At 37.2% G+C, this 26,185-nt stretch overlaps 2 protein-coding genes and 1 long non-coding RNA gene across 7 annotated transcripts in view; 1 reads left to right on the top strand and 2 right to left on the bottom strand.

Annotated features, from left to right (window-relative positions):
* The window catches only part of LOC111340084 (angiopoietin-related protein 7), an 82,588-nt gene that overhangs the window by 33,850 nt on the left and 22,553 nt on the right, over positions 1-26,185 (bottom strand). The gene's annotated exons all lie outside the window — the stretch shown is intronic.
* Positions 1,963-22,190, top strand: LOC111340132 (uncharacterized). Of its 5 annotated transcripts, XR_015993017.1 has the most exons (6): positions 2,093-2,244; positions 8,789-8,815; positions 10,257-11,140; positions 11,515-11,682; positions 20,279-20,466; positions 22,057-22,190. It is a non-coding gene; the product is annotated as an uncharacterized LOC111340132 (long non-coding RNA). The 5 variants fall into 5 exon arrangements; XR_015993016.1 differs by lacking the exons at positions 20,279-20,466; positions 22,057-22,190 and having other exon boundaries at positions 1,963-2,244; positions 10,257-10,326; positions 10,500-11,140; positions 11,515-12,918; XR_002695725.2 differs by lacking the exon at positions 20,279-20,466 and having other exon boundaries at positions 2,094-2,244; positions 22,057-22,187.
* LOC111340122 (angiopoietin-related protein 7) lies at positions 18,801-23,269 on the bottom strand. Its single transcript, XM_022946913.2, has 3 exons — positions 22,383-23,269; positions 21,918-22,298; positions 18,801-20,521 (listed from the first exon to the last, which is right to left on the bottom strand). The coding sequence occupies exons 1-3, from the start codon at positions 22,549-22,551 to the stop codon at positions 20,244-20,246; spliced, it is 828 nt and encodes a 275-aa protein (XP_022802648.2). The 5' UTR covers positions 22,552-23,269; the 3' UTR covers positions 18,801-20,243.

Genomic DNA, 26,185 nt, shown 5'->3' on the forward strand with positions numbered 1-26,185 from the left:
ATTCATGATCAATTTATGAAAGTGTCAGCTAACTAATCTTCAGAGTTACGGATCAAAGTAAAATTAAGAATTTTTCCTGCTGTTTGACATGTAAAGTCTGGTAAATGCATTATATTTAGTATAGTACATCATTGGCCTCCTAGTGATAGATTTCCCTTTGTTAGATGCGTGAATGGCAATGAATATTGCAAAGCCAATAAAAGGACGTTTAGAAATTCACTCTGAATTGCTAGAAGTTAATGGATAATGAGCTCCATGGTTACTGTTTATTATAATAAATGATTTCGACACGCCTTAATGCAGACGACACAAACAGATTCTCTCAACCAAAATGGTTGCTCTTTCCCAGTTCCTAAGTTTCACGCAAGGAATTTACGGTGCAGTACGCTCAAAAATCTCAAAAAGTTATGCCTCAGTACACACATATTTTCATTGCCTTGCGAGAAAATGGTTGAGAACCATTTCGTGCCATTAATATTAATAAAAGAAATGGAATTTAAAAAGTCTAAAAGCGACTTTATAACTTAAATATAAAAGAAATCAAACACAGATACTCCAAACATTTTATTTAAATATAACTTAAGAAAAAAATAAGAAAGAAAAACGTTGGCAATTTTCCGGGGACTCTAACCTTAAGCTTCTTCAAGCAGTTTTTTTAAATCCATCCATAAAATTCCGCGTTATCTTGCTCAAACAGTTATGATGACTACAACTGTTTTAACATTTGTAGACATCATTAAAAAAAAAAAAAAAAAAATTAAAAATCATTAGAATGAAATTATTCCCTTGAGCAACATTTTCCTCCGTTCACAAGCAGATGCTATCAGGTCTTTGTCGATCTTGTGTTTTACATACGTCATCGCTGAGTTGTTCGACAGGCAGTTCATTTATTTGTTTGCTTTGATACAGGAGGCGAATTACCTTGCAGCTGTTTCGTGGCATACTTACATTTTGGCGGTGCAGACGACTGACTCGTTAATTATAATAATATTTACACTTTTCTGAGCGTATCAAACTTTCCACCGTTTCCAGAGTGAATTTATCTTTTTATTATTCAAATGCACAAAGTAGATAAGAAACAACGTGTAAGTCGTGTAAAAATATCCTGCGATATTGGACAGGTGGTTAAAAGTTTTGTACTGTAAAAAAACCTGCTTGACAGGCCGGCTACGCTTCTTTTTGTTGACTGGCAGCGTTTTGATTTTCAAACTGTGCGGAAGATTATTAGAATTCTCTGCTGGGGTTGTCTATGCATGAGATCAAATCATTCACAAAAGATGATTGGAGAATTTCTGTATGGGACTGGGTGGAAGAGAACGAATACAGAACATAAACTCAGATAGAGAAAAAACTGAGAAAACGAAGCAGAGAGGTTTAAAACTGTTCAAAGAATTTTTGCGACGAAAAGAACGAGGAAATTAAACATGTATCTTTAGTAGCTTCTTCGCCCGTTCCACGAAAATACAGAGGATTATCAACCCTCACGCTTAAAATGCCTTGTTTCAAGTATCGAGAATTATTATGCAATGTGCTTCTTAGAGTACGAATAACGCGCGAGACGAGTACAAAAATCACGTAATATTTGTACTCCAAAAATATCCACGAAATTCGCCCACACTGCAATAAGAATTTTCCGTGTTAGATAATAAATCTCTTATATATGTATATGTAAAGTTTTTTTTTTGAGAACGTAAAACCTTAACGTAGGTGAAATGTTTTTTTATAATTAGGTGAAAGTTCGAAGAAGCATATCATCGCTTCTCATGCCAGTGAGTTAAAGCGAAAGCTGATAACTCTAGCTACGGTTCAAGTCCTTAATCGCTCGCTTTGGCAATTTACCATAAGTATTCGTTTTCTCAAAGAAATTGTATCGCAATCGAATTAGACTGATTGGATTAAATCAAGACAGTTAAGGGAATAACTTTTAAAGTGGATTCGAGAGTATGAATGAATCACGTATGGCAAAGATTGATTGAAGAAGTATAAGTTTTATGCCACTGTGACAATGAACAGGAAGCGAACGAACTGCATAGGATTGGTTGATTTAAAAAAAAAAAAATGAAGTCTATCTTGAAGAAGCCTAGCTTCACCTTTGTATTGTAAATCTATCTGCTTGTTAAGAGTTAGGACATAAATCCAGAGAGTTTGAAAGGCCTATTTGGTCAGTTGAAAATCTAACTGCAAGAACTGAAAGGACTGAAGCATTCGTTCTTAAAATCTTAGACCGTTCAAAATTCGAATCAGGTAAATATTATCATAATAATTTTTAGGGAAGCCATTTTTATAATTTGCATATAATTTTTGACCTAGCTTTTCATTGACTCGACATTGACTTGCTATTTGTATCTTCCCGAACAAAAAGGAATCTAAAACTGAGACACAGTAGTTTGGAAAAGCGAATTTCACAGAACACTGAGTAGAAAAGAAAATTATAGGCTACCGCGAGCTTGGAATATGTCAGATAAACTGAGCGTTCTTTATTCTGAAATACCATCGAAAAACGTTCCGAAACGTTCAGAGTTCAACTTCTCTCCCGTGCAAGTGATGATATATACTGCGATCTTCTTGCTGTTTGCACAATTACTGAGTGTAGCGTGCAAACCCTATGTGGTGAAAGTTGGTAAGACTAAGCAACTCAGAATTGAACAGCTGTAGCAGTAAATGAGGTAAACGTTTCACGGAAAGCCCTTTGTTTGAAAAAGTATAAATGAATAAGATCTAAGCACGTAAGTTTAGATCTCTCGTGATAAACTGCAAATTGCATACCAAGCAGTCAGATGTTACATACCTACTCCTTGTGAGTATCGAATTGTAATTCTTTTGGTGTAATATTTTGGATGCACGTACCTCGATGCGAAAAAATAGTTTATTGACGACGACCTTGGTGGTAAGTTCTTATATAGGGTGCAAGGACTGCACCTACTGCTGATTGCGTGTAGTTTTATGCACACTTGTCATAGTAGTCAATTCCTTCCCTTATATCCAGAGACAGCACTAATGGTGTCAATTTTAAAGAGAATGGCCGTCACGAGGGTCCCGTTCAAGACTGCTTATCCGTGGCAGTAAATGAGGAAATGTTTAATTGGATAACGCGATTTTTTTAAGAAAAGATGAAATTCCTAATTGGATAACAAAAAACCGTTAGGGCTGACCTTTGTTTGAATACATCATGCAAGCACGTGAGAACTGCATATAGCGTAGAAACAAAAATTGGGATAGATTTCGTTATCAGGCATATGATATGTTAATCTTATATATCTGAAATGATATAATAAGGCGTACTTTCGTGTAGTCTTAAGAACCGATATACAAGGCATCTTATTGGAAATGATTCATCTCGTTAAATATTTCCAACTGTTCAATATCTTAGTGTAGCCATTGCAAAATACGTCGCTGGCCTACAAATGATTGATATCCTTCCGCCAGTTGCATGAATAGCTATGATATGGCTATGTAAATATGTTCCTTCAAATGTAATTCGTTATTGCATGACCAGGGGCGATTAATAGTCTTATAAATTATTGTTGAATCAAAGAAATAATCTCATTTACTATCATTCATATATAGATTACAAACTCTTGACTAAAGACGAGAAACATCGGCCTATTTTCAGGAGCTATTTTCCTAGTGACTCAGCAAATGACAATCAATCAATCTTGCAAAAATGGCGATTTTCCAGGTCACCTGAGGCTATGCGAGTTAGCAAAGTTCAACACAAATTAAATCAAGTTCATGTCACCAACTCAATCAGTCTGTAATTTATATCACGTATCAAGAGAGAGGAATTAGACGTACGGTAAGTAATCAGATTATGCTGCCACATCGGAAAAACAGAAGGTGGACAGGTCCTTTTCTTCGCTCCTGGGAAAAAGAAGATGAAAAATTACGCGTTTCACAATCTTGGGACCTTTCTTCGTAAAATTCTTCACCGAGGGACCATTTCAGGAAATTTTACTTTCTTTCAAACTTGGAAATGCAAAGTATTATGAGGCTATAACAAACATCTTATGCATATCGTGCCATAGCTATAAACTGATTTTGCTCCTCTCAAATTACTCTGACGAGCTACTAGTTAATGTAATTTCATGTGGCGACGTTAAAACACAGCCACCAATTGTTTAATCGATTCCATTACCTCGAAAAATTAAAACAAATGATTTTCAACTATTAAACAGCTTGTGTTCACCTTCCCGCCATTAAGCAGATGCCGTATGCTCTTTGAGGATCTCGTGTTTGATTCTAGAGAGTTATCGTCCGTTACGATGTTTCAAAAGAAACTTTAATACCTGCCATTTGGTTATTAGCTTTGATAAGGCGAGAGCACATATCTTATGACTACATGTAGGTCATGGCATACTCAAATTAAGATGCACTGAACTGCAATGACAGTAATCACACCATCAATCAATCAGTCAATCAATCGATCCATGTATCGATCAGCAAGGTCAGCGTATTTGACGAACCCGTTCACTTTACTGTTAAATAACAGGAAGGAGTCTACCTGACGGGTTTTATTTGCGATTGAGATAGCTCGCGAAGATTGGAATAAGAGAGATATGTAAAAAAAAAATGTTTCATGTGTGTTGATGACTGATGACAGCTATACCCCAGTATGCAGCATCGTATAGAAGGGATACCTCAGTTCATGCCACATTGTAGTAGTCATAAGATTGTATTTAAGACACGAACGGAACTGAGGTATGTAATATTTAATCATTCTGGACACTGACACAATATTTTACGAAAAGTTCTACATTTGAAAAAGTAATCATTTGGATCAATGCTCAGTGATTACGTAAGTTTGTACATAAGTTGATTTCAAAACAGCCAAGAGTCACATAGCTTCTACTTATTGATTGCCGGGTAGTGTATCCAGTTTTATCTAGAGACGCGAAAGAAATTAATCTTTTTTTTTTTTTTATTCTCGGGGAGGGCCGTCAAAAAGAAGGAAGAAATTAAAAGTAGCTCTTTGGAGAAATTATTTTGGTACGGTTCTATCAAAGCTAATAGGACTTCATACTGGGTGCATTCGATCAATTATCTTTTCAATTGCCTCCTTCACACTCCGCATAACAACCGACTAAAGTACATATGCCTTATGTAACTGAAAATAACCTGCGATATAAAAAAAAAAAAAAAAGAACAACAAGTGATAGATTCTCCTTCATCAGTTGCATGAAAATGAGGCAATGAATACTGCAATGCAAATCAAATGGCATTGAGAACTTCCCTCTGATACATTTATTACTATTATTATTATTATTATTATTATTATTATTATTGTTATTATTATAATGAGGAGCCATGTGGCTGTTTTACCATTAATACTTGGCACTTCATAACAGATTGATGGAAATGTCATCATCCTTACTGCAATCCGTTCCCTTATCAGGAACTCCTGAATGCAGACGGCACGAACCAAAATGGTTGCTCTTTCTCAGATACTGGATTCAATAAAGGAATCCTTAGTGCCTTAAATCTCAGAAAGTTATGCCTCAGTGAGCATATAGCTTTACTGTCTCTTGAGCAAACGGGAAGCAATGTCGCCCTATTAACGAGAACAAAAGAAATGGAATTAAATGAATCTAAAAGCGACTTTGTGCGTCAATCAATAAAAGACATTAAACACCGAAATTCCACACCTTTTTGCTTTAAATATAACTCGAGAAAAAGTAAGAGATAAAATGTTGGCAATTTCCTGGGAATCTAACCTTTGCTACCTCAATCAGTTTCCATCAATCCATCTATCAAATCATGCATTATCTCACTCAAACAGTTACGGTGCCTACAGTTGTTAAAATCATTAGAAGGAGTTTTTTTCCTGTAGACGACATTTCTCGACCTTTCCTTCTCCGTTAAGCGGATGCTGTCAGGTCTTTGTCGATCTCGTGTTTTACACACGTTATCGTTGAGTTTAGTTTTGAAAGAAATTGCATGAAATTGTTTGGTGGAGGAAAATAATTACTTTACAGCTATTTATGAACACTATTTATGAGTGGATGCCTCAAACTGTTAAAAGTGAGAGACTGACCACTAACATGCTTAACCTAGTGAGTCATTCAGTCAGGCGGTCAATCTATCAAGGGATCAATCAATATTTTTTTTTGTGTGTGAAAGCGTCTGGTGAATTTACCCTTTATATCTTTGCTAAAGGTTCATGCATGAAACCATAAAGATATTGCTAAAGACAAAGAGCCCATTGTCACCACCACGGTGTACCGGATCATTGCAAACGAACAATGGTTTCCATTGATTCAATGTACATTATATTCATGGCGCAGAATCGCCTAAATCACTGTCACAATTTTTTTTAAACATTTCCTTAACCTCAGTCTCAACGTTAGTGAAGATTGCTATAGAAAAAAATCTCAGCATTAACGAAGGAGTGGGTTGTTTCGATAAACTTCACGAGGGTTGCAATTAAGGTGGCTCAATAGGGTTTCGATACAAGGAATTGATATCGCAAGTGACTGCATTTGAGACAAACAATGATAATGCATTGGTAATGTTTTTCCCCTTCCACAGCCTTTATTATGTTATGGCTTGGGTATTCTCAATGGAAAATTTCTGTATGGATCAATACTGGCAAATTATAATTCTCAGTATTATGATTACTACGTTTGCTTTTATTTTGATTGAGGCTGTTATAGCTCTTTGTCTTATAGCACTGATCTTTTAAATCTCGCATACGAAAGATATTTCTAGTATGATATTTGAGGAACAACAGATCTCGAATAGCGGCATTATCTGATCTCATCTACTATACAAAATTCCCGATGAGAACGGAATTAGAGTTATTAGAATAAATTACATGCCTGATCTTTGGGGTCACCATTAAAGCATGATAAATACCTTGCAGCCAGAAATAACTCGAAGAACTTTCAGTATGGTCTTTTAAAATTTGGAGAGTATCAAACTAACGGCGCATTTTTGTACGTGTCTGGCCACAATCCAAATGACCTTTCAAATACTTCTTCTTTAGACAGCAGAGCTATTTTAGGTACCATATACGCAATGAATGGACCGCTGAGAAGTTGAACCTTTCATGTTCTTAAGTGGAATACCATTTTCTGTCTTAGGCGTAGAACATTTAAAGTTTACATGGCTTGAAACAGGGGATTTTTTCGTCTACTTTTTTTTCCCTTTGCTTGGAGGTGAATTGTCAGATTGTCGCTATGCACATGACTTTAAACTTTTGAGAGTTTTTCAAGCAGACCTTGTCTGCTTTACAAAGTCTGAGGACTACATTTGACCAAAAGTTCGCCATTAACGGACTTGTCGGGCAAAATCGACTATCAATGTAAAATTAAGGAAACGTTATGCCTTCCAAACTAAAGCCAGCTTCGACACCGATTTTCAACGATGTTCGATTTTTCACTGGTTTTAACTTAAGCTGATATCTCATTGTCAGATTGTTACCAAACTCCTGAATTTACAAGTAACCTATCTATCTCTGAGTTTCACGCTTTTCTAATTCCGTTCTTGTCGTGCGGTCTTGAAAGCTGACAACATTTCTGTAATAAGAGAACTGCTGTTCCTTCCTGTATCATACAAGACATATCCATTGTACATGCAATTCTTTGATGGATCGATACCTTACAATAACACAGAGAATGATAGTGGTGTAAGTTTTAATGGGTAAAAAAAAAAATAGGGAACACATGTTATAAACTTCGCGAGACGAGTTTTGACATAAATCTTACGAATAAATAGAAGACTGAGATTATTCAACTTGAAGCGATATTATTGTCTATCCTCATGGCGCACAGTAGCCAACATATTCTTTTTAGATTCCCTTAACTTCATTAATTTTTTAATTTTTTTTTTTGCATTAATGGATTAATGGTTTAAAATGGTTGCTTCCCGTCTGCTCAAGAGTCAATAAAAATTTATGCTTATACTGAGAAACAATGTTCTGAGATTTTGAGCGTGGGATTCCTTGTGCGAAACTTGATAAATTATTTGTAATATTGAGCGCCATTCATGCATCTAACGAAGGGAAATCCATCATTTGGAGGGCATTGATGCGCTGTGAAAATACTACGATCAATATATCAAAGAGCAAGAAAGATAAAACAATGCTTTGTTCCATAGCTCTGAAGATTAATTACCTGACACTTTCCCCATTTAATCGTGGATCTCAAGACTGACATCGATAACCTATCCTAAACTCTTATACTACACTATATTCAGTTCTCACGAACTTGCATGTCCTCAAGCAAACGTGTCCTTATCCAGTAAAGAATATTCTCTATCACTGCCACAAAAAGTGTCTACTCTAACAAATCGTTAACTTTCCCTGCTTAAGTTTGAAATTGAATAGATTAATCTTAAAATATATTTCGCAGAGCTGCATTCGGCAAGAATCTGGATGTGACAGACAACAACCATCTAAAACATTTAGCATCAAACTCTTCATGACTTTCACCCATGGCATTGTTGATATAATCAAAGAGTTAAGCTCTGTCTCAAGAGATAAATAATCTCTTATTGCGTCTCACAATTTGAGAGCAAAATAGGTCTGTTTTTAATGGCAGGTGTGTATTTCTAAGGTACATAAAACAACAGCATATGCACCTTTTTCAGTTCTTGTACAGAGTGCAAAGGAGGTGGTTTAGAGGTAATTAGATGAATGAGGCGAGTGCGCTTAGCATTTACGATCTGTTTTGGTAAAATTTACTAGGTGATATTTTCTTACAAGTTTCTTCTTCTTCTTCTCTTTCTTTCTTTTTGTCGGTCCTCACCCCGTAAAATTTATTTTTGCGACTTTTCTGGAAAACGCTGCAAGCAATACCAGGCAATCAAAGAGTAGTAGGTAAGTGAGATCTAGCTGTTTTAAATACAATAAGAGTTGTTTACAAATTTTTATTAACAATGAGCATCTATCCTAATGATTGCTTTGCCGATAGTATAGCTTTTCATAAAACACTGCGTCAAGGTGCAGAGTTGTTTAGCATTAAATTGGTGGTTTCAGTATAAGCATTTTAGATTTCCATACGGTAATGAATAATGCCGCTTGTGAATTGAATTGTTGCATTTCTTTCAGTCCTAATACAGTACTGCATCGAGCTACTGAGGTATCGCTCTGTAATGTTGATTCTTTAACATTAGATATTGCATATTTATTCCTTATTCTTCTGATTCCAATCTTGGCCAGCTATCTTAAACTTAGATAAAACCCACTAGAAAGACCAAGTCCTGTTCCTCGACTGTCAAGTGAAAAATGTTTGTGAAAGTTAGTTCATAAAATGCTCTGACTTCAAAAACTGATCGGTGTATGGATGGATTGATTGACTGATTAATTGATTGCTTTATGATATGATTGCGTGGCCCTCTGACTGTCATTACAGTTCAGTTCACTTTTATTTCGGTGTGCCATAGCATAAATGTAGTCCAAGATATGTGCTCTCGCTTTTTTAAAGCTAATAATCATTTGACGAGAATAAAGGTTTCTTTTGAAACGTCTCAACGGACGAAAACTCTATAGAATCAGGCACGAGATCCTCAAAGATTTTTTGGCATCTGCTTAATGGCAGAGAGATGAGGACCAGTTGTTTAATTAATTTAGTTGTAAATCATTTGTTGTTTCAATTGTGAGAGCTAATTGAATCAATGAAACAATTGGTGGTTGTGTTTTCATACTGGCAATAAAACTACAGTAGTAGTTCGTTAGCGTAATTTCAGAGTAATCTTCGTCATGACGGAGATGCGTGAGGTGTTTGCAGATAACATGATACTTTCGTCGCATTAAGTGTTGTCAACTGATCAGATGGGCCTTTGAAAACATCTGGATTTAGACTACGTTTTCAGCAAGCAGCTAAATTTACTATGCAAATGAGTAGTGTTTGGCAATGAAAAATATTTCATTTGACCCCTGGATTAAAATCAAAGAAAGCGACTATCCTCGTTGGTAGGGTGCTATTTTAATTGCAAAGAAAAAACCTAAAAAAAATTTTCAGTCTTCGACGAGATTCAAACCCGTGCCTCCCAAATACGCAAAGCCACACGTTGGGACCGAAACCGATTTAAGAGGGCTCTTCCCGTGGAAGAATGTATATGGCACAACTGGTAATGACATAAAATGAACTAGTGTCGCTTTGCAGTTCAGTTGTTAGTAGCGCCCAACACGTCTAACTGGGAGGCTCTAATTCGAGAAAAAATCTTCCGGAAAAAACCTTACCACTATACTTTTTCTGAAGAGTCTTGTGAACTTTCTTACCTGTCGTCACCATGAGATTATTTTTATCTTTTTGCAGCCTTTGTGAATAACACTGCAAACGTACAACACCCGTAGAATTACAATGAGGGGCAATCAACAAGGAAAGAGTATGCAGCGTCTGGCTGTTCGATATTCTATTTGCAATGTAGAGAAAGTTACTTGCTTATATCCTGTGCTTCCTTATAACATAAATCGCGTAAAGCACGCGCTCCGAAGAAGCTCAAAAAGCTAGAGTTCGGCCGAAATAGCTGACAAAATGCCGTATTTCATGTTTTTCCAGGTATCGACCTCTTTGGGGAAACGAGCTCTTGTGGAAGCAACAAAAAAAGAGTCGAATTTGGATAGTCTTGAAACTCACAAGAAAAATAGTAACCATCTTTGAAGGGCTTTGTAACCTAGTTTTTTAGCGGATCTCCGCTGTTCTGAAGCTGTTCATCGTATGGAGTGTGCTAATTTTGATTCCGATCTTACGAATCATGCATGTGTGCATAATTCTAGTTAAATACATTTTCCTGTTGCTCAATAATATCTTTAAAGTCCTTTGACTTCCGAAACATAGTAATTCTTTATTTGTAAATTAAAAACGCTAGTTCCAATTGAAAATGTGTGATAGAGCCTCATTAGGAGCATTTTTGAGGTGGGAATTGAGAATTGAAAGTCCCTCATTAGCATATGCAGCGCCCACGACATCAACTACTGACTGTCGTCGATTTCTCGGCATGTGTATCATTTCATTTTGAAGCCTTTTAATTTAAAGAGGCTGAAAATTGTACCCATGGGGCTTTCATGCAACTCTTAATCTTCCAGTTCAAGCAGACTACAAGAGTTGAAATGAAATATGAGCCGGGTTACAGTAGTATATGGAAGCTAATGAAAGCTTATTGCTTGCACAATCATAGGATGGGATAAAATGATTGACAGGTGAGTTTTAAAGTAAAAAACAAATGTCATATGAGATTTAAAGATTGTATTCACCTTTCGTAATATCCAAAGTTCAATGACTTATAAATGAAATTCACCTTGAGAAAAGATAAGCTTTGAAATCTGGTTTTGAATTTCATGATTCATCGCAAAATTCCAAATTCGGATATAAAAATCTACATCCAGATTTCTCAATCGAAGCACCATATAATTTATTTCTGCCTGCTGTTTACTTCACTCTGACAATATGACATATGTATGATGCATCATCCTCGCAGTAGAGGAATCACCAAATCATTCATATATTCATCGTATCTAATATGACATATCGTAGCTAAATTGACTTCATACTGCATAACTACTTCTTCCTCCAGGTTCTGCTACGTTAACTCTAACATTTTTTGCGACTTTTCAAATTCTACCATCAATGCGTGGATTTCCAATCAAGAACACTGCAGACTGCTTGAAAGAAATAATGAAGGGACTCACTCAAGTTCGATTTGAGGTTAACATTCTCACAGAGAACAGAACCTCGTGTATACGTAAGTATGATAGTCTTCGCTCACATGTACTGATAATTCCCATCTTCTCTTAATTATTACTAACATTGTGTAGCATAGAACCTTATGTGAAGGGAGCCTATTCTGCAGAATGGTGATTTCAATTTATGTTTCAAGGGACCAATTTTATGCGAATCTACAGTACACAATTTTCTGCTTGGAGATCTTATCTTTTAACACTCTCTTCAAAAAACAGCGCAGCAGAACATTGACAAGAAAAAAAAAATAGCATTTTCAAAATGTTTTCGGAACTCACTTGCTTGTCAAAGGTGCAACAATATTTTCTTCGGACCGAAGCCGGTTCTGGAGGAATTGACAGGATGAAGGAGTTTGTTCCAGAAGATGTGAGACAGTGGTTGTGTCTGTGTTTCTGTTTGTTTCAAAAGAATTAATTTACATTTTGCTAGGTAAATAGGGATTACAGTATCATTATTTTATGCAAGTTTGGTTACACTATCATTTTGTATAAACAGATGTTCTAATAAAATTGTAGCCAGGTTTTGGCTCCGATGCTGAAAATAACGTCGTCAAGCGTCAGGAGCTTGAGCAAATTAAACAAAGGTAGCGTATTTTTTTTTTACGCGGTCTAGAAAAACAAAACTTTACATCATTTTTCTTCAAGAAATTCACCGTACAAAAGAAGTGAAAGCAATGGGAACGTGAATGGGGAGGGAAAAACTTTGTTTCTACACTGTTCCAGTGATGCAAGAGGGGTGGCAGTCTTATTTGAGAGTGGTTTGGGCATCAGTGTTCATTCTGCAAGGGCAGAATGCATCTTCTACATCTTCTGGAACAAACTCCTTCATCCTGTCAATTCCTCCATCTACCCAGGGTAGATTTTTGCGCCAATAAAAGGAAAAATTCAGGACGTAGAGTTTTCCATAACAAATTTTATTCTGACGTGGTGGATATGCGAGTGAGTCCGACAAAGAACAGTTGGAATGGACTCTTGACTCGCATGTGGATGTTTTCTTTTGACAAATATGAATTTTTTTCTTTGTTTTCCCCCTTTTTGCAGTATATTACCAACATCAACTGAAACGAAAATTAAAACAGTAGACTTTTTTAGAGCTTTCTTACGGATACGTTTACACCCAATAAGTGAATAGTGATTTTTAAGAGTCATCTCTTATAATGGGTGACTAGTTTGAATCAAAACTTTCGACCTTAGATGTGTGAGTTTTATCTTATGAAGAAATAAAGACATATATCATTTTTCATGGTATGTATTTAATCAAGAGCCTGGCGATTGTGTTGCCATGGCAATCCCCATTAGTCCCATGTGGTCCCACGCTCGAGGATTTTCAATCCTACACTGATTCGTTATTCTCATATCTGCCAATAAAGTTTCTTGCACGCGTTTTTACCAGCATGTAAAGGAATAGAAGTCCACTTCCTGGCCTTTTGGAATTACTGCAATACTGCAGTTGACTGAGATCAGTAGCTCTGTTTAAACACTTAATGTAAAACTAGATTAAGTAAACGACATCATTGGTTCTTCATTTTGTATATCTTACTGTACCAAGGCAATTGTGTCACAAATTAGGATAGATGTTCGAGAACGGAAAAGTTACTTAAGCAATTCTGCCAGGATATACTTAACATTCCAAGGGGCGAAAAGTTATTCAAGATCATCATCATCAACATTATCATCGTCATCGTTTTATTTGCTTTTTAACAATACAAAAAGAAAATTAATCAACAGCATCATAATTAGACGTCGAGGTATTTACGCATTTGGAAAAAAACACATAAGAATACACTCGAAAGCGAAAACTCAAACCGTCTATTTACAGGGATTCCAAGGAAAATCGAAGAATGTTTCCAAAATCGAACCGAGTAAACATCCAAATTTGACTGTAAGACAAGTTTTCTATGAAGAGAAATTACACCTGAGCGAGCGAAATTACAATGCACACTGAATACGATAAAACTTACCGATTGTTTCGAGTTTAGAGGGACCAACAATAACAACAATTCTAGGTAGCAAAATATGCCAGTACAAATGCGAATAGTTTTCTTTTTCGACAAACACTTTGTCGATTTCCCGGAAGTTGACGTAAAATGAAGGCACGCAATGTGAGCTACACCAGGACACGATTACTAGGACAAAATAGCTGAACATAAGTTTCTTGTTTTGTTTTGTTTTGTTTTGTTTTTTATTATTTTTATTTATCTACTTTTCTGGGGGGGAAGGGTGGAAGGGTGGGGAAGGGTTGTTTACGGAACACCGTTACTACACAACAAAACGTCCAATAAGTTGTTTATTGTCCAATACGCCAAATTTTTATTTCAGTGCGGGCGAGTTTCGCGGATATTTATTTACGGAAATTGTGTGACAGAAGTGTGCGTAGCGGAACGAAATCGGCGCGTTGTCGTGTTGCTGCTTCTATTTTCTTCACTAAAGGGAGAAATTTCCTGGTTGTGTAACTGTTTTTCTTCGTTCGATTCATCTAGTAAACTTGGATCTATACTTGCCGACAGTTCTGACCCTTCGTCGTCGGAAATATGACTCAAATTGTCCACCATCTTTTTTTCCGTAACTTCAATCCAATTCTTTGCTTGCGCAATGCGAGAAAACCTTTCTGACTGGTTCTCTGGAGTACAACTACCGCGTGATATTTTTACTCGTCTATGGCGTTAATTGTACTTTACGGAGTGTAGTTGGTTATAAAAAGATGTCTTTAAAATGAAAGAACATCCTTCAAGTCAAATTTTAATATGATATTGTCCCGTTTTTTGGTCACTTTTTTAGCCACTCCGTTCACTCCAGAATCAAGATCTGAGGTTATCTTTGCTAATATTTCACATCTCAATGTTGCTTGACTTGGAAGAAAATGTTGGGATATCAAGACATTTCTCTCACTCGATCAATGATTATTACTTTCTTTACCTGTCTTGCTTGGTATTGCAGTCAAAAATATAAAGAGAGGTTGTAACCGGCCGGAGGGGAGTTGGAATGTAATTCAAGGGCAAGAGGTTATTTTTCGCGCAGTAGGTATTGATGTGGCAAATAACATTGCCGCTATGGCTTAGAGTAACAAGAGATGACAAAACCCTTTTCATAGTTTCGGTTCTCCATCAAAGGGTTCGATGTCGTTGTACGCTGTTTTGTTTTATAAGTTTCAAAAGAAAAAAGAAAACACCTCGGTACACATTATATTTCTTTTATAATTGCAATAATTCACTGTCTGTTGCGAGTTTAATTTCACAGTTCAATCGATATTTCTCTTCACTCGAGAAATGTCTTTACAAGTTGTTTCATTTAAAAGTTGAATACGAACTTATTTCAGCTGTCACATCACATCACTAAGTATACGTGTTAGTGCACTCTTGTCTCTCCTAGTTCGCTCTGTCGAGTTCAAACCGCACACAGTCCTCGTTGGTTACACATAGGGGTTCATGCAGGTAAGATGGACGACATTTCACGACTGACAATAAATTACACGAGATGGCTGATATCTTCTCCGAGATACTTTCCGTAGTAAGTCCATGATAACCTGTCGAATGTGTCTCATTTTCAAGCAGTAAATGATGGGGTACAAAGATGAGTTGAAAAACGTTAGAGTCAGTGAGAAAAGATAAATAAATTTAAAAGCTATACTCGAGCCATAGCTTCTAATAACAGCGGCGCATACAGAAGGCAGATAGCAAACTAAAAACACGAGATATAGGTAAAATATGCCAACAGAGGATTATATAAGGACAGCAGAGTTTGCTATATCACCTGACTGAGCTAGATCTTGGACTTGCATTGATTTCATGTGATTCCTGTGCCGTCGGAAAGTTAAATAAATCCGGATGTACGTTACAAAGATAATAGTAAGCCCGATAGCTGCTCCCACTACATTGATAAGACTTATTATACAAGAGGATCCCCACAGTAATATCAAAGAAACAAATCCACTTAACACCCATGGAGAGATCACTAGAATAACAACACGCTTATGTGTCACAAGCTCCTGGTATCTGAGATGAAGATGAATAGCTAAGAGCCTGTCAACACTTACAGCCACAACACAAAAGAACGAAGCAAGCATAAAGAAATAAGCAGAAATATTCAGTATTTGGTAAGCGTTGCAGCTTGGATTCTTTAGGTGTAACCACTTGACCAGAAAGAAAGTAGAAAGTGGTTGCGCAAATTAACCAGCCCCAAAATCAGAAACAGTAAGACTGAGCAACAATGTTGTTAAATTCTTTGGCAAAGATGAAGTTTTCTTCAAGGCGTACATTAACACAATGTTTAACACGATGGCAGTATAACTAAGAAATATATTGAAAATACAATAGACAATGAGGGTCGACCGAAGTCCTCTCAAGTCGGAAAGAGAGAATAATTGCAGCAGAAAGTGGGTGCACAATGTTCCGTTTATCATGATTAAACCAAACAAGATCTTTATACCTCTCTGTATCAGCAAAGCTAATTTCGTATTTTCGTCTGTGCCATTTTCACATGCATTTTCACTAAAGCTAAGCTATTATTCATGAGAACTCGCCTCCTTATGCGTCCATGAAATTTGATCTAAAGCTTTAAGGTGTCCGTTTTCTCATCTCATTACCCATTAGTAAGTTTCTGGCTGAGTGAAGATGACTCATCAAAGTTTTGAGCTTTGCTTTGGTGGAAGCTTAAACTCCCTCTTCATACGTTTACCTCCTGAGAAAAGGTAACAATATATTTCTTAGGCAATAAACAGAACTGTTTTTTTTCTAAATAAAGAAACTACGTGAAACTCAATATAGGAATTTCCATGGGAAAGTAAATGACAAATAAACTCATTCTAGTCGCACTCTGCTGCAGAAATCCTTACAGAAACCACGATATAAAGGTGAGTAATGAACAGGTGGCAAATTTACATAATCATGGACTCAGTTGATGAAACTAATATTATCTTGTAGCAACCCCTACCGATGCAAGAGCACAATTCCTCTAGAAAGGTAGCCCTTTTATCCATATTTAGTTAAGAATTCAACTAATAAATCAACTGTTTTTTCTCAAATTCAGCCGCTGTTTGTAATGTCGCAAGGTTGTCTAGTTTATTTCCCATTTGTCTTAATGAAAATGACATAAAAGTAATTTTTGTGAATAAACCGGTATATTAGTCTTTTCAAGCATAGTAGTTAGTACATTTACATGTACCAAACTAAAAACAAATAAAGTTATTTTTATTGCGAGTTGAAATCGAATACTACATACGTCACCAGTAGGCACCATCAGCTTAAAAGGTTGGAATTGGTCTTGTTGGGTTTAATTCAATAACGCAAAACATAACAAACAAGTTCTGGTTATTCACATCGAGCACGAGGTCTATATAGGCTTGATGTAAGTAGAGTAAAGTCTGTTTACGAGCCTAGTGGCCCATTAGGCCGGTGCTTAACTCCGGTTTCTGTAGCATGATGCGACTAGGAGTATTTCTACTCCCCCCCTGGATGGGATGCTAGTCCATCGCAGGGTTACCCCCAGCTCTAAATTGTCGGTACCCATTTATATACCTGGGTGAAGAGAGGCACTGTGAGAGTGAAGTGTCTTGCCTAAGAACACAACACAATGTCCCGGCCTGGACTCGAAACCGGACCACTCGAGCTGGAGTCGAAACAGAAGTAACTAAATGTCAATCATTCAATTAATAGAACAGGAATGATAATTTGCCCATTCTTTTTGATGTTGCAAAAAAACCCGAATTTTGCACATCTTAATTTTATTGCAGGAGCTTCCTCTGATAAATGATGAGAAAGAACCTCCATTGAAAGGTACGGAGGTTTGATATCTTCTCGATACTGTTGCAAGCTGCTAAGGTATACCTGTCTCACTGTTGACCCAAGAAATGTTAGTCATATCATTCACACTTTTAATTACGTTGTGATAAAAGGGGAACACATGTTATAAATTTTGCGACATGAATTTTGGCATAAATCTTAAAACAGTTAACAGTACCGATCTAGAAAAGAAAAGCTGCAGATTATTCAACGTGATGCAATGTTATTGTTGTCTATACTCACGACGTACGTTTACTTGAGGTGTGGTTTGCTTGTGCCGAAGCCGTTTTGAGCCTCCTAATCTGATACCCTCGAAATTTTTTTTCAAACACCCGGCTCCACCTCCACTTCCTTCCCGATTGAAAAAAAAGGGAAAGGGGAAATGTTTCAACAATTTTTAAGTGGAATTTGGTGATTTTGGAACAAGACAGTAACTATTTCAATCAGTAAATGATCTTCCAAGTAGATACATTTTACTCCATTTTTATCTCCCGAAACAAGATTAGTTGTATTTCTGAGAGCATATCTAGACATGAAGTGGTCAATAATGGCAGAATTCCACATTTTCTATACCTTTTTTTGTTTTTTTTTTTCAAAACACGCCCATTCTACTGAACCAGTGTTTAGCGGTCGTTAATTCCCCCCTAGTGGCTGCTTTGGAATTACAACCGCGTTCAACTGTTTGTAATCTCCTTTACGCAGTGGTAGTGAAAATAGTTCCAATTTTCTTTCACGCGCTCCTTGCTCGGACCCCTAGCTCGCATATGAAGGAGGGGGACTTTGGAATTGCGGTTTTGACTGTTTTTTGGATCGGCTGTTCGGTTTTTGGGCCAAAAAGGTTCGGTTTTTCGATTTTGATGTTCAGAGCGGTTTGCAGATTTTACGTGTTTTTGCATTCGGTTTTCGGTTTTCGCGATAACTCTGATGCGGTTTTCGGTTTTTCCTTTTTGACGCCTTTAAAGATGAAAATGTAGTGGTTTTGTCAGGTTTGCATGCGGTTTACGGTTTTGCCGCCTTTTTTCGTCGGGTTTTCGGTTTTGGAGGTTTTTTCTCCGGTTTTGGGGTTTCCAAGAGGCCCCAATGCCCCCCTCATGAAGAGAAAGATAATCGCATGCTCTATAAAAAATTTTAATAAATCGATTGACTGACCGACTAACAGAGAGAATAAATGACTGACGTGACCAATCATTGGTTAAATGATTGGTGAGGCTTGTGATTTCGTAGCCTCTGATTTTCGGCTCTAAGTGTTTGCCCAGTATCGCAAAAATACAAGTATGCCACCAATACTGAAGTAAAAAGATCCTTTAGTATACTCTAAACAAGTGAGATAATATGCCTCAAAAGGATGATTTTGACTCATTTATTCCTGAAACAATAACAATAAACAGGAGTATATTCCGGCTAATTACTCAGACGTAAATAGCAAGGAATATTCGGGGATTAATTAGCCAATCGAAGTGCACCTTGAATGACATCCACTGTCTTAGCATACACTAACTACCAGTGATGAGTAGAGCATCAGCTTCCCATTGATTGATTTGGCTTCCAAAGCTGGCTTTGTTTGTCAATTCATTACGTTTATTTAATTTTACAATGATAATCGTTTTTTCTCCACGCCAAAATGTTGACGTCTACTGTATCCGGTGGTTTCGAGATGGTATTGATAGCTGATATTTGGTCAGATACAGTCTTCAGACTTTCAAAAGCAGAAAATATCAATTGAACCGCTCTCTCTCAACCTAGTTTGGAATATCTGTTTATGTTGTTAAGTTATGCAAAGTGAAGAACTTTAAAGTCATTTACCCAGTCCAGTTTAACATAAAGTATCTAGGCTCGGTCAATTTGCCGAAACGGCCACTGAAACATGGTACACTAATACTTCATGTGCGGTTATGATAAAAGTCTATGTTGAATGCTTGTCAAGTCACGCGTGAGAAACTTCACTGGCATATATCGAAGATAAAAACCAGCTGAAGGATGTGGAAATCCTCGAGTGTAGGAGGTTTGTGAGCTGGTGGGTTGCCATGCCGACACTATCGCGGGCTATTGACGTCACTACATCGATATTAAATAGCAGTCTTTTTCTTTAGAAGGTAAAACTTATATACCTAAAGTTAAATTCCGTGATAAAATCTTAAATCGCTCTATTGATTTTGGTAGCTCTTAGATCCTATAGCTTTAAAAATCATAAATAAAGGTAAAAAATGTACTAATAATAAAAAAGGTACATACACATCCAGCTAGTAACTTATTAAGTCTTTACCTCTGGAATTAAAAGTGGTTGAAACAAAGTAGACGATCTTTTTCTTGTCGTGTAGACTACTTCCTAATGTTTCAAAACGATATGTATTGGACAGATGTAGATTTTATCCATGTAGACTTAATCAAGTGCATAAACTGCAGAGTAAGATATTAGAAAACTGAATGAAGAGATCTTTGGGTTTAAGTTCAACAGCAAGCGAACTAATTTTTGAAATGTGGCAGTTTAAAATCATGGTTCATAAAGTATTATAAACCAAAACAATGGATAGAAATTAAAATAGGATCAACGTCACAATAAATGCAAATATCTGCATTTGTTGTCTGGACGCGAGGGAAGCAGTTAGCGATGGTGTTTCCCCGACGGAATTCATTAATTAAAATTCAAGCAACTGAAGGCCGCGTTATCACTAATCAGCAAGTCACAATCGTAGTAAAAGCAAGGTAACTTATCACCTCCGAAGGCGTCCAATCAGAACACTCGAGATTCACTATTTACTTATAGGGTGTTTACTTGTACGTCTGAAAGTTTAAAAAAAATCCACTGGTCTAATTTTCATTTCAGTTGATGTGGGAGCGCTGCCCTTGGCAATGCCTGGAACTAATCCTCCCCAGTGGATATCGGCCTTTGCTTCACTTCCACAACGCGGATAAATTCCGTTGAGATTTGACGAAATAGCTTGATCACAGCTGTTGCCATGCCACCATCCTCCGCCTGTTTTTGGGGCACAATCTGCAGAATATTTATCCCAGGTACCAAAATCGAAATCTTTGTGAGGACTAAGGGAATCAGAGGAAACCGTCTCACCTGTTCCAAAATAAAAAGAAAAAGGAATTTGCAAAAGTTTGCGATCAAGATAACATCTTAGAGGCGTACACGTTCATTTTTGTCGTAAAAATGAAGTAAATTTCTCCTAGAACCATATCGTACTGATTGGAAGTAGCCCCTGGGATGCTTATTTACTGTTGGTACTGCGGGAAAGAGCGCTTATTAGAAACAGGGCCATTTTTGCTTTATGATAAAATAGCGGAGATGGAAACAAAGCTTTGATTTTTATTCGTAAACAATAAAATAAGACTGAAAGACGGACTTGTCCCTGGATACTTCCTTGCTAGAGCGAGTACTAGCCAAGCAATCCTCGAAAAAGTTTTAGACGGTGTCTTTAGATTGAAGGAACCGTGCACTTACGGTGACATAATAGCTGAGAGACTGAGACGAAGACCATGCATGAGTTTTTTGGGAGGCTTTGAGTGAGAAGTTAAAGAAAGATGGACCTCGGCTGATCTCAATTGACATGTACTCCTACACTGCTATTACTAAAGGAGAATTACAGGGGCGCTTATTGGAATAAGGGTACTCATTAATAAAAACAAGCTCGAGGGTCTTGAGGGCCACTAATTAGGGGAGGGGAGGGGGGGGAATTGGAAGGAGGACGCTGAATCAAATCATTATGGTAAATGGTAAAAAAATATTTTTTTTATCACCAATGACAACTGATGAAGTTTTTTTGAGGAGACATGGGAAAATATCGAGACTTTGATAAAAGCTCGCAGGTATGTAGGATAAGTGATCAAATTGCAATGTTTTGCTAGAGCCGAGTTCAACAACTGTTTATCTCCAACAGTTGTGGAAGCAAACTGTTCGCGGAGGAGCGTGGGCTTAACTGTGTATGGGTAGAATTGACAGCAAAACAGTTTAACGGTAGTACCTAGGGAAAAAAAAAAAAACATTACTAGCAAGTTAAGTATTTAAGTGGAGGCAAAGGCTCTTAGCCGGCGAGCAATAGAGAGATTTTGCAACGGGTTTGCGTGAAACATGAACGGCAAGAGTAACCACGTAATCTTATTTTTCCCGCCATTATTCACGTTTGTTAGTTGCGCAATGTCGTTCCTACGTGAGAGTAATCTGTTTCGTATTTTCCGTGTACGCAAGATTTTCTTCACGTTTTCTCTCCCAGAGTAGAAATTAATTGCCAGGTAAAGGGCACCAAAACTATTCTTTGTATTTCCTACACGGGCTCCATCAAATCCACCATGACGCAAGCTTACGCGAAGCTAAAGCTGTAAGGTTCACGCTATTTTCCGTAAAACGTGAGAGGGCAAGGTAACGTTCGCCGTTTCACGTAAACGCAATGCTAAATCTCTCTAATATAAAGATCGCACGAAGCATAGCAAAAAAAAAAAACAAAAAAACATTTAATTACTTGTAAAATTGCTAATATGCAGTTGGTACTTAGCCATCTCGTTCCCAATCCCGAACCAGCCATACTCAGCGTGAACAGTTTTGCCAGTAGTTACTCCCAGATCAACTCGAAGCTTATTATATGTCTCGTTTCGTGTCAGGCGCTGTATCTTGTCCAGGCCAAGCCAAAATTCACCAACCAAGTTACCGAAGCCATGTTTGTAGTCATTCCAAGTGCGGTTAAAATCAACGGAGCCACCAAGTCTCTTTTGAATCACTACCCAGCCCCCACCGGCTGTTTTTTGGTCACAATATACATTAAAGGCACCTGAACCATCTGGGTCGATTGTGTAAACACCGCTGATCCTTTGGCCGGATTTGTACAGCTCAGCACAGCTCTTGGCTGATCAAAAATAACGATAAGAACTAAAATGAATAAATGGTAATAAAGGTATCAACACACACGATATTATAGTATCTAACTTACCTCTGGCCAATGTTTTGTTCTCCATGAGAATTTTAACCTCAAATCGAACTTGAGTCAGTTCCTTCATTATTTCTTCCAAGCAGACTGCACTGTTCTTTTTGCAATCTATTGGGGCTGCATTCGTTGATGGTTTTATTTGAAGAGTCACAGAAAGTGCCAGAAAAAGCATAACAGAACCTAAAGGAAAGAAATCTGATTATATGTTGTGAAGTTACTTCCTGGGGCAGATCCAGGATTAGTAAGAGAGTTCGGATAAACATTCGCCGAAGGCTTATAAGCGGTCCTGGGAGGAGGATAGATGAAGAACGTAGATGAAGGTGGATGGAGGTCCATGATTGTAGATTTAGGTTGAGGAAGGAATATGAGGGCTAGGAAAGGAAAAACATGGCGAATCAAGATAGAAGAAAGTAGATGGCGAACATTAAGGTAGATGAGGGTAGATGAAGGTAGATGAGGCAAATAAAGACAAAGAGAGGTCAATAATTGAAAATGAAGGTAAACGAAGGTAAATGATAGTGAATTAAGTAAGATTCAGATTTATTACGGAAAGGTAAATAAAAGGTAGACGAATTCTATCTATAACAGTAGATGAAGGCAAGCAATTGTATTTGAAGGTAAAAATGGGTTAAAAGGGACGACAAAGGGAAGATAAATGATTGTAGATGAAGGACGAGTTGATAGATTAAGATATACAATGAAGGTATGTGAAGGAACATGATTTTAAATGAAGAACGAGGAAGGAAGATGAACGTACAAGATGTTAGATTAAAGAAGATGAAGGTATATGAAGGTTGATGAAAGTAGAAGAAAGAGTGATGAAGGTGAACGATGGTAGTGGAAGGTAGAACTAGGGAAATGATTGTGGATGAAGGAATATAAACGTAGAGGAAGGTAAATAAATGCTAGTGAGTTGTACTTGAAGGTGAAGGAGGGAAGATGAAGGACAATAAAGGTCGATGATGGCAGATGAGAGAAGAGGAGGGTAAGCAAAAGTAAATGAATAAAATTAAAGGTATATGAAGGTATATGAAGGTAAATTGAGGTCACGGTAAGTAAATTTAGATAAAATTACTTGAAGATATATGAGGAAAGATGAAGATAAACGAGGGTAATGAAGGTAAATAAACGTAAATGAAGGTAGGTGAATGTAGATGAAGGCAAATGAAGGTAAATAGACGTGGATAAATATGGATCAAAGTAAATTAATATAGAAGAATGCGGATGAGGGTAGAGGTAAGGACGGTAAAAGAAGTATAAATGAACTTAGATAAATAAATATGAGGGTAAATGTACGCAGATGTGGGTATATGAAGAGAAATGAATATAAACATTATATAAGTAGACAAATTATATAGCAAGACTCCTGGTGGGTATATACAAGAGATCCTTCTCGCTCCGCCTTCGTGTTTCTGGAACAGAGGTCTTTGAGCCCGTTGCACGGTTGTAGCGATAAATGTCCGTTGCTCAAATGAAGGTCATATACTCATGTCGCTCAAAAGAGAGGATCACTCCGATTCTTTTGTTTTTTTGTTTTTTTGTTTGTTTTTTTTTTTTTTAAACGTAGGTGCTTTCTCAGAACTAGATCATGATTCTGTTTAGTTGTTCTGCTTATTGGCTCTTCTTGGCATGTGATCACTCAGCTACATTCAATTCTGCATGAGATCCCCGCTGCGAAGTTAACAAGTCTCACAGCGATGACTTACTGATACGAAAAACAATCACATTGAGAAATTTGTTAAAAAACCTTATTCAAAGATATTTATGGCCGTAAAATTACAAGATGGAAAAAGATTGACATAATTTCAGTATTGCGTGACAAATGCTTGAGTGTGTTTCATCTACACCAGTATCAGATTGCTTCCCGTTTTCAAAGTCTTCGGAAATGAACATTTGACTTACCTCTATAAATGATTAAATTGTTCTCTTTCAAGTCCCCATTGAAGCTCAATTTCACCGTAGAGCTTTCTTAAAACTGAAAAGTGTTCTAATATGCCAAGAAAAACAGACGCCCTCCGCTAACTTACGGAGTATGATATTGTAGACAATTTTGCCACGGGATATGGATAACAATTTGAAACGAAAGCAGAGATAAAGACCAATCTGTCGACGTTTGCTATGCAGGACTAGCTTATTGTATTGATCTCCTGATTGGACATGGTGCTAAACTGCTAAATGTGTTTGGAATTCCAGAGTTAACCACAGGGTCCTCAACCAGATTATGTCGTGACGTAAATGCCGATTTTACGACTTTTTTCAAAGTTCAGCCTGGTTTCTTCGTGCTGAAATGAAAAGCCCCAAACTAAATTTATATCCTCGAAAACAACACTATTTTCACTTATCACGAGCTTAACCAGAATCGATTCTGAGTTATGCCGCACGGGGAAAATGATAATTGAAAATTTGCTACGAAATGGGATATTGGATTTTGAAGTATTAGTGATTTTCAAAAGCGTTCCGAGACCCTGTGCCACATTTTTCGATTTGCACACGGTTAGTTATCAAAGTCACTTTTAGTTCGTTCTTGCAGCTACGGAATTCGGCAGGAACAGCACTATACACTCATGATACTTGCTAGGGGAGCCATTTTATATGTTGATCTAGCTTGCCACTGACTCGACATGTAAAGAGGGAGCTGCCATTTAGAGCGGATTTTACAGCCCCGTGTACCGCATAATTGAGAGGAAAAAGAGGAAAGAACCTCGAGGCCCGTTTCTTAAGCAAAATTGCACCAGTATTTCCTTAAATCTAACTGTACCAAGACCATCCAATTGAAAAACGAGGATTTCAGGGCCGTAGCCATCAAGTATCTTTAGCCATTTAAAAAAAAAAACTGACTGTACATGTTAATCTAGCTTGCCACTGACTCGATTTTGATCTTCCATTGTCATTGCAGAAGCGAATTACGAACTGACATAGCTCAGTTCTAGCCTGCAGGGCAAGCACCTTATCCGGGCGAGTTAATTAAAGTTACGTTATTCGACTGGCCATGTTCGAATTATTATATAATTACGCCACCGCACGATGGTAGAAGCAACATGAAACTGCTGAAAACTGACCAGCAAAAGTTGTGCCTACAGTGCAGGCGAGTTCACTTTAATACAATAATTTCAATCAAACGATCCGGAAAACAAGCCGATTTTGGGATCGGAAATCGAATTGTACAGACCACGGTAGAAAAAAAGTTATTTGCTAGTTAAGCAAATTGTGCTTTATCTAATCAGTATCGAAACGTCTAGATGTCAACTTCTGTCCCCTGCCAATTGATGATACAGAGAACGCTTTTCGAGAGGTCTTGAATCATGCAAAATGAAGTCTTGTTTGCAAATCCTCATGGTATAACACAGTTCCTACATCTGTTTGCCTGGTTAGTTAAAAAGCTCTGGCATTAAATGACGTTAAGTTCTACAAAAAGCCCTATATTTGAAAAATTAAGAATAAGATGGAGCGCAGTGTTTGCAGAAGTTTATAGATACAATAAATTGTACATGCCAAAAAGCCTTATGTCACATACCTTTTCCTTCTTGAATAAAACTCATTTTTATCGTATTTGGGTGTAATTCTTTGTATGTATGCAGCCATACACAACCGAAAAGAAAATGAGAAACATTGCAGAAATTGTGGTGGCAGGCTTTTATAGACTAATGGGACTCCACCTACCTGACAGAAGAACGTTCTCGTATGTTTTCTGCGAATAGTCTTTTATCTCTGCCTAATAACTCCTGCATGGACGGAGACATTAGTAATGGTACGAGAATAACTATGACGATGACCTGTTAAATGTTTATTGCTGGTATGTTTTCTGC

This window comes from Stylophora pistillata, chromosome 11 (assembly GCF_964205215.1).
Source record: "Stylophora pistillata chromosome 11, jaStyPist1.2, whole genome shotgun sequence".
Lineage (NCBI taxonomy): Eukaryota > Metazoa > Cnidaria > Anthozoa > Scleractinia > Pocilloporidae > Stylophora > Stylophora pistillata.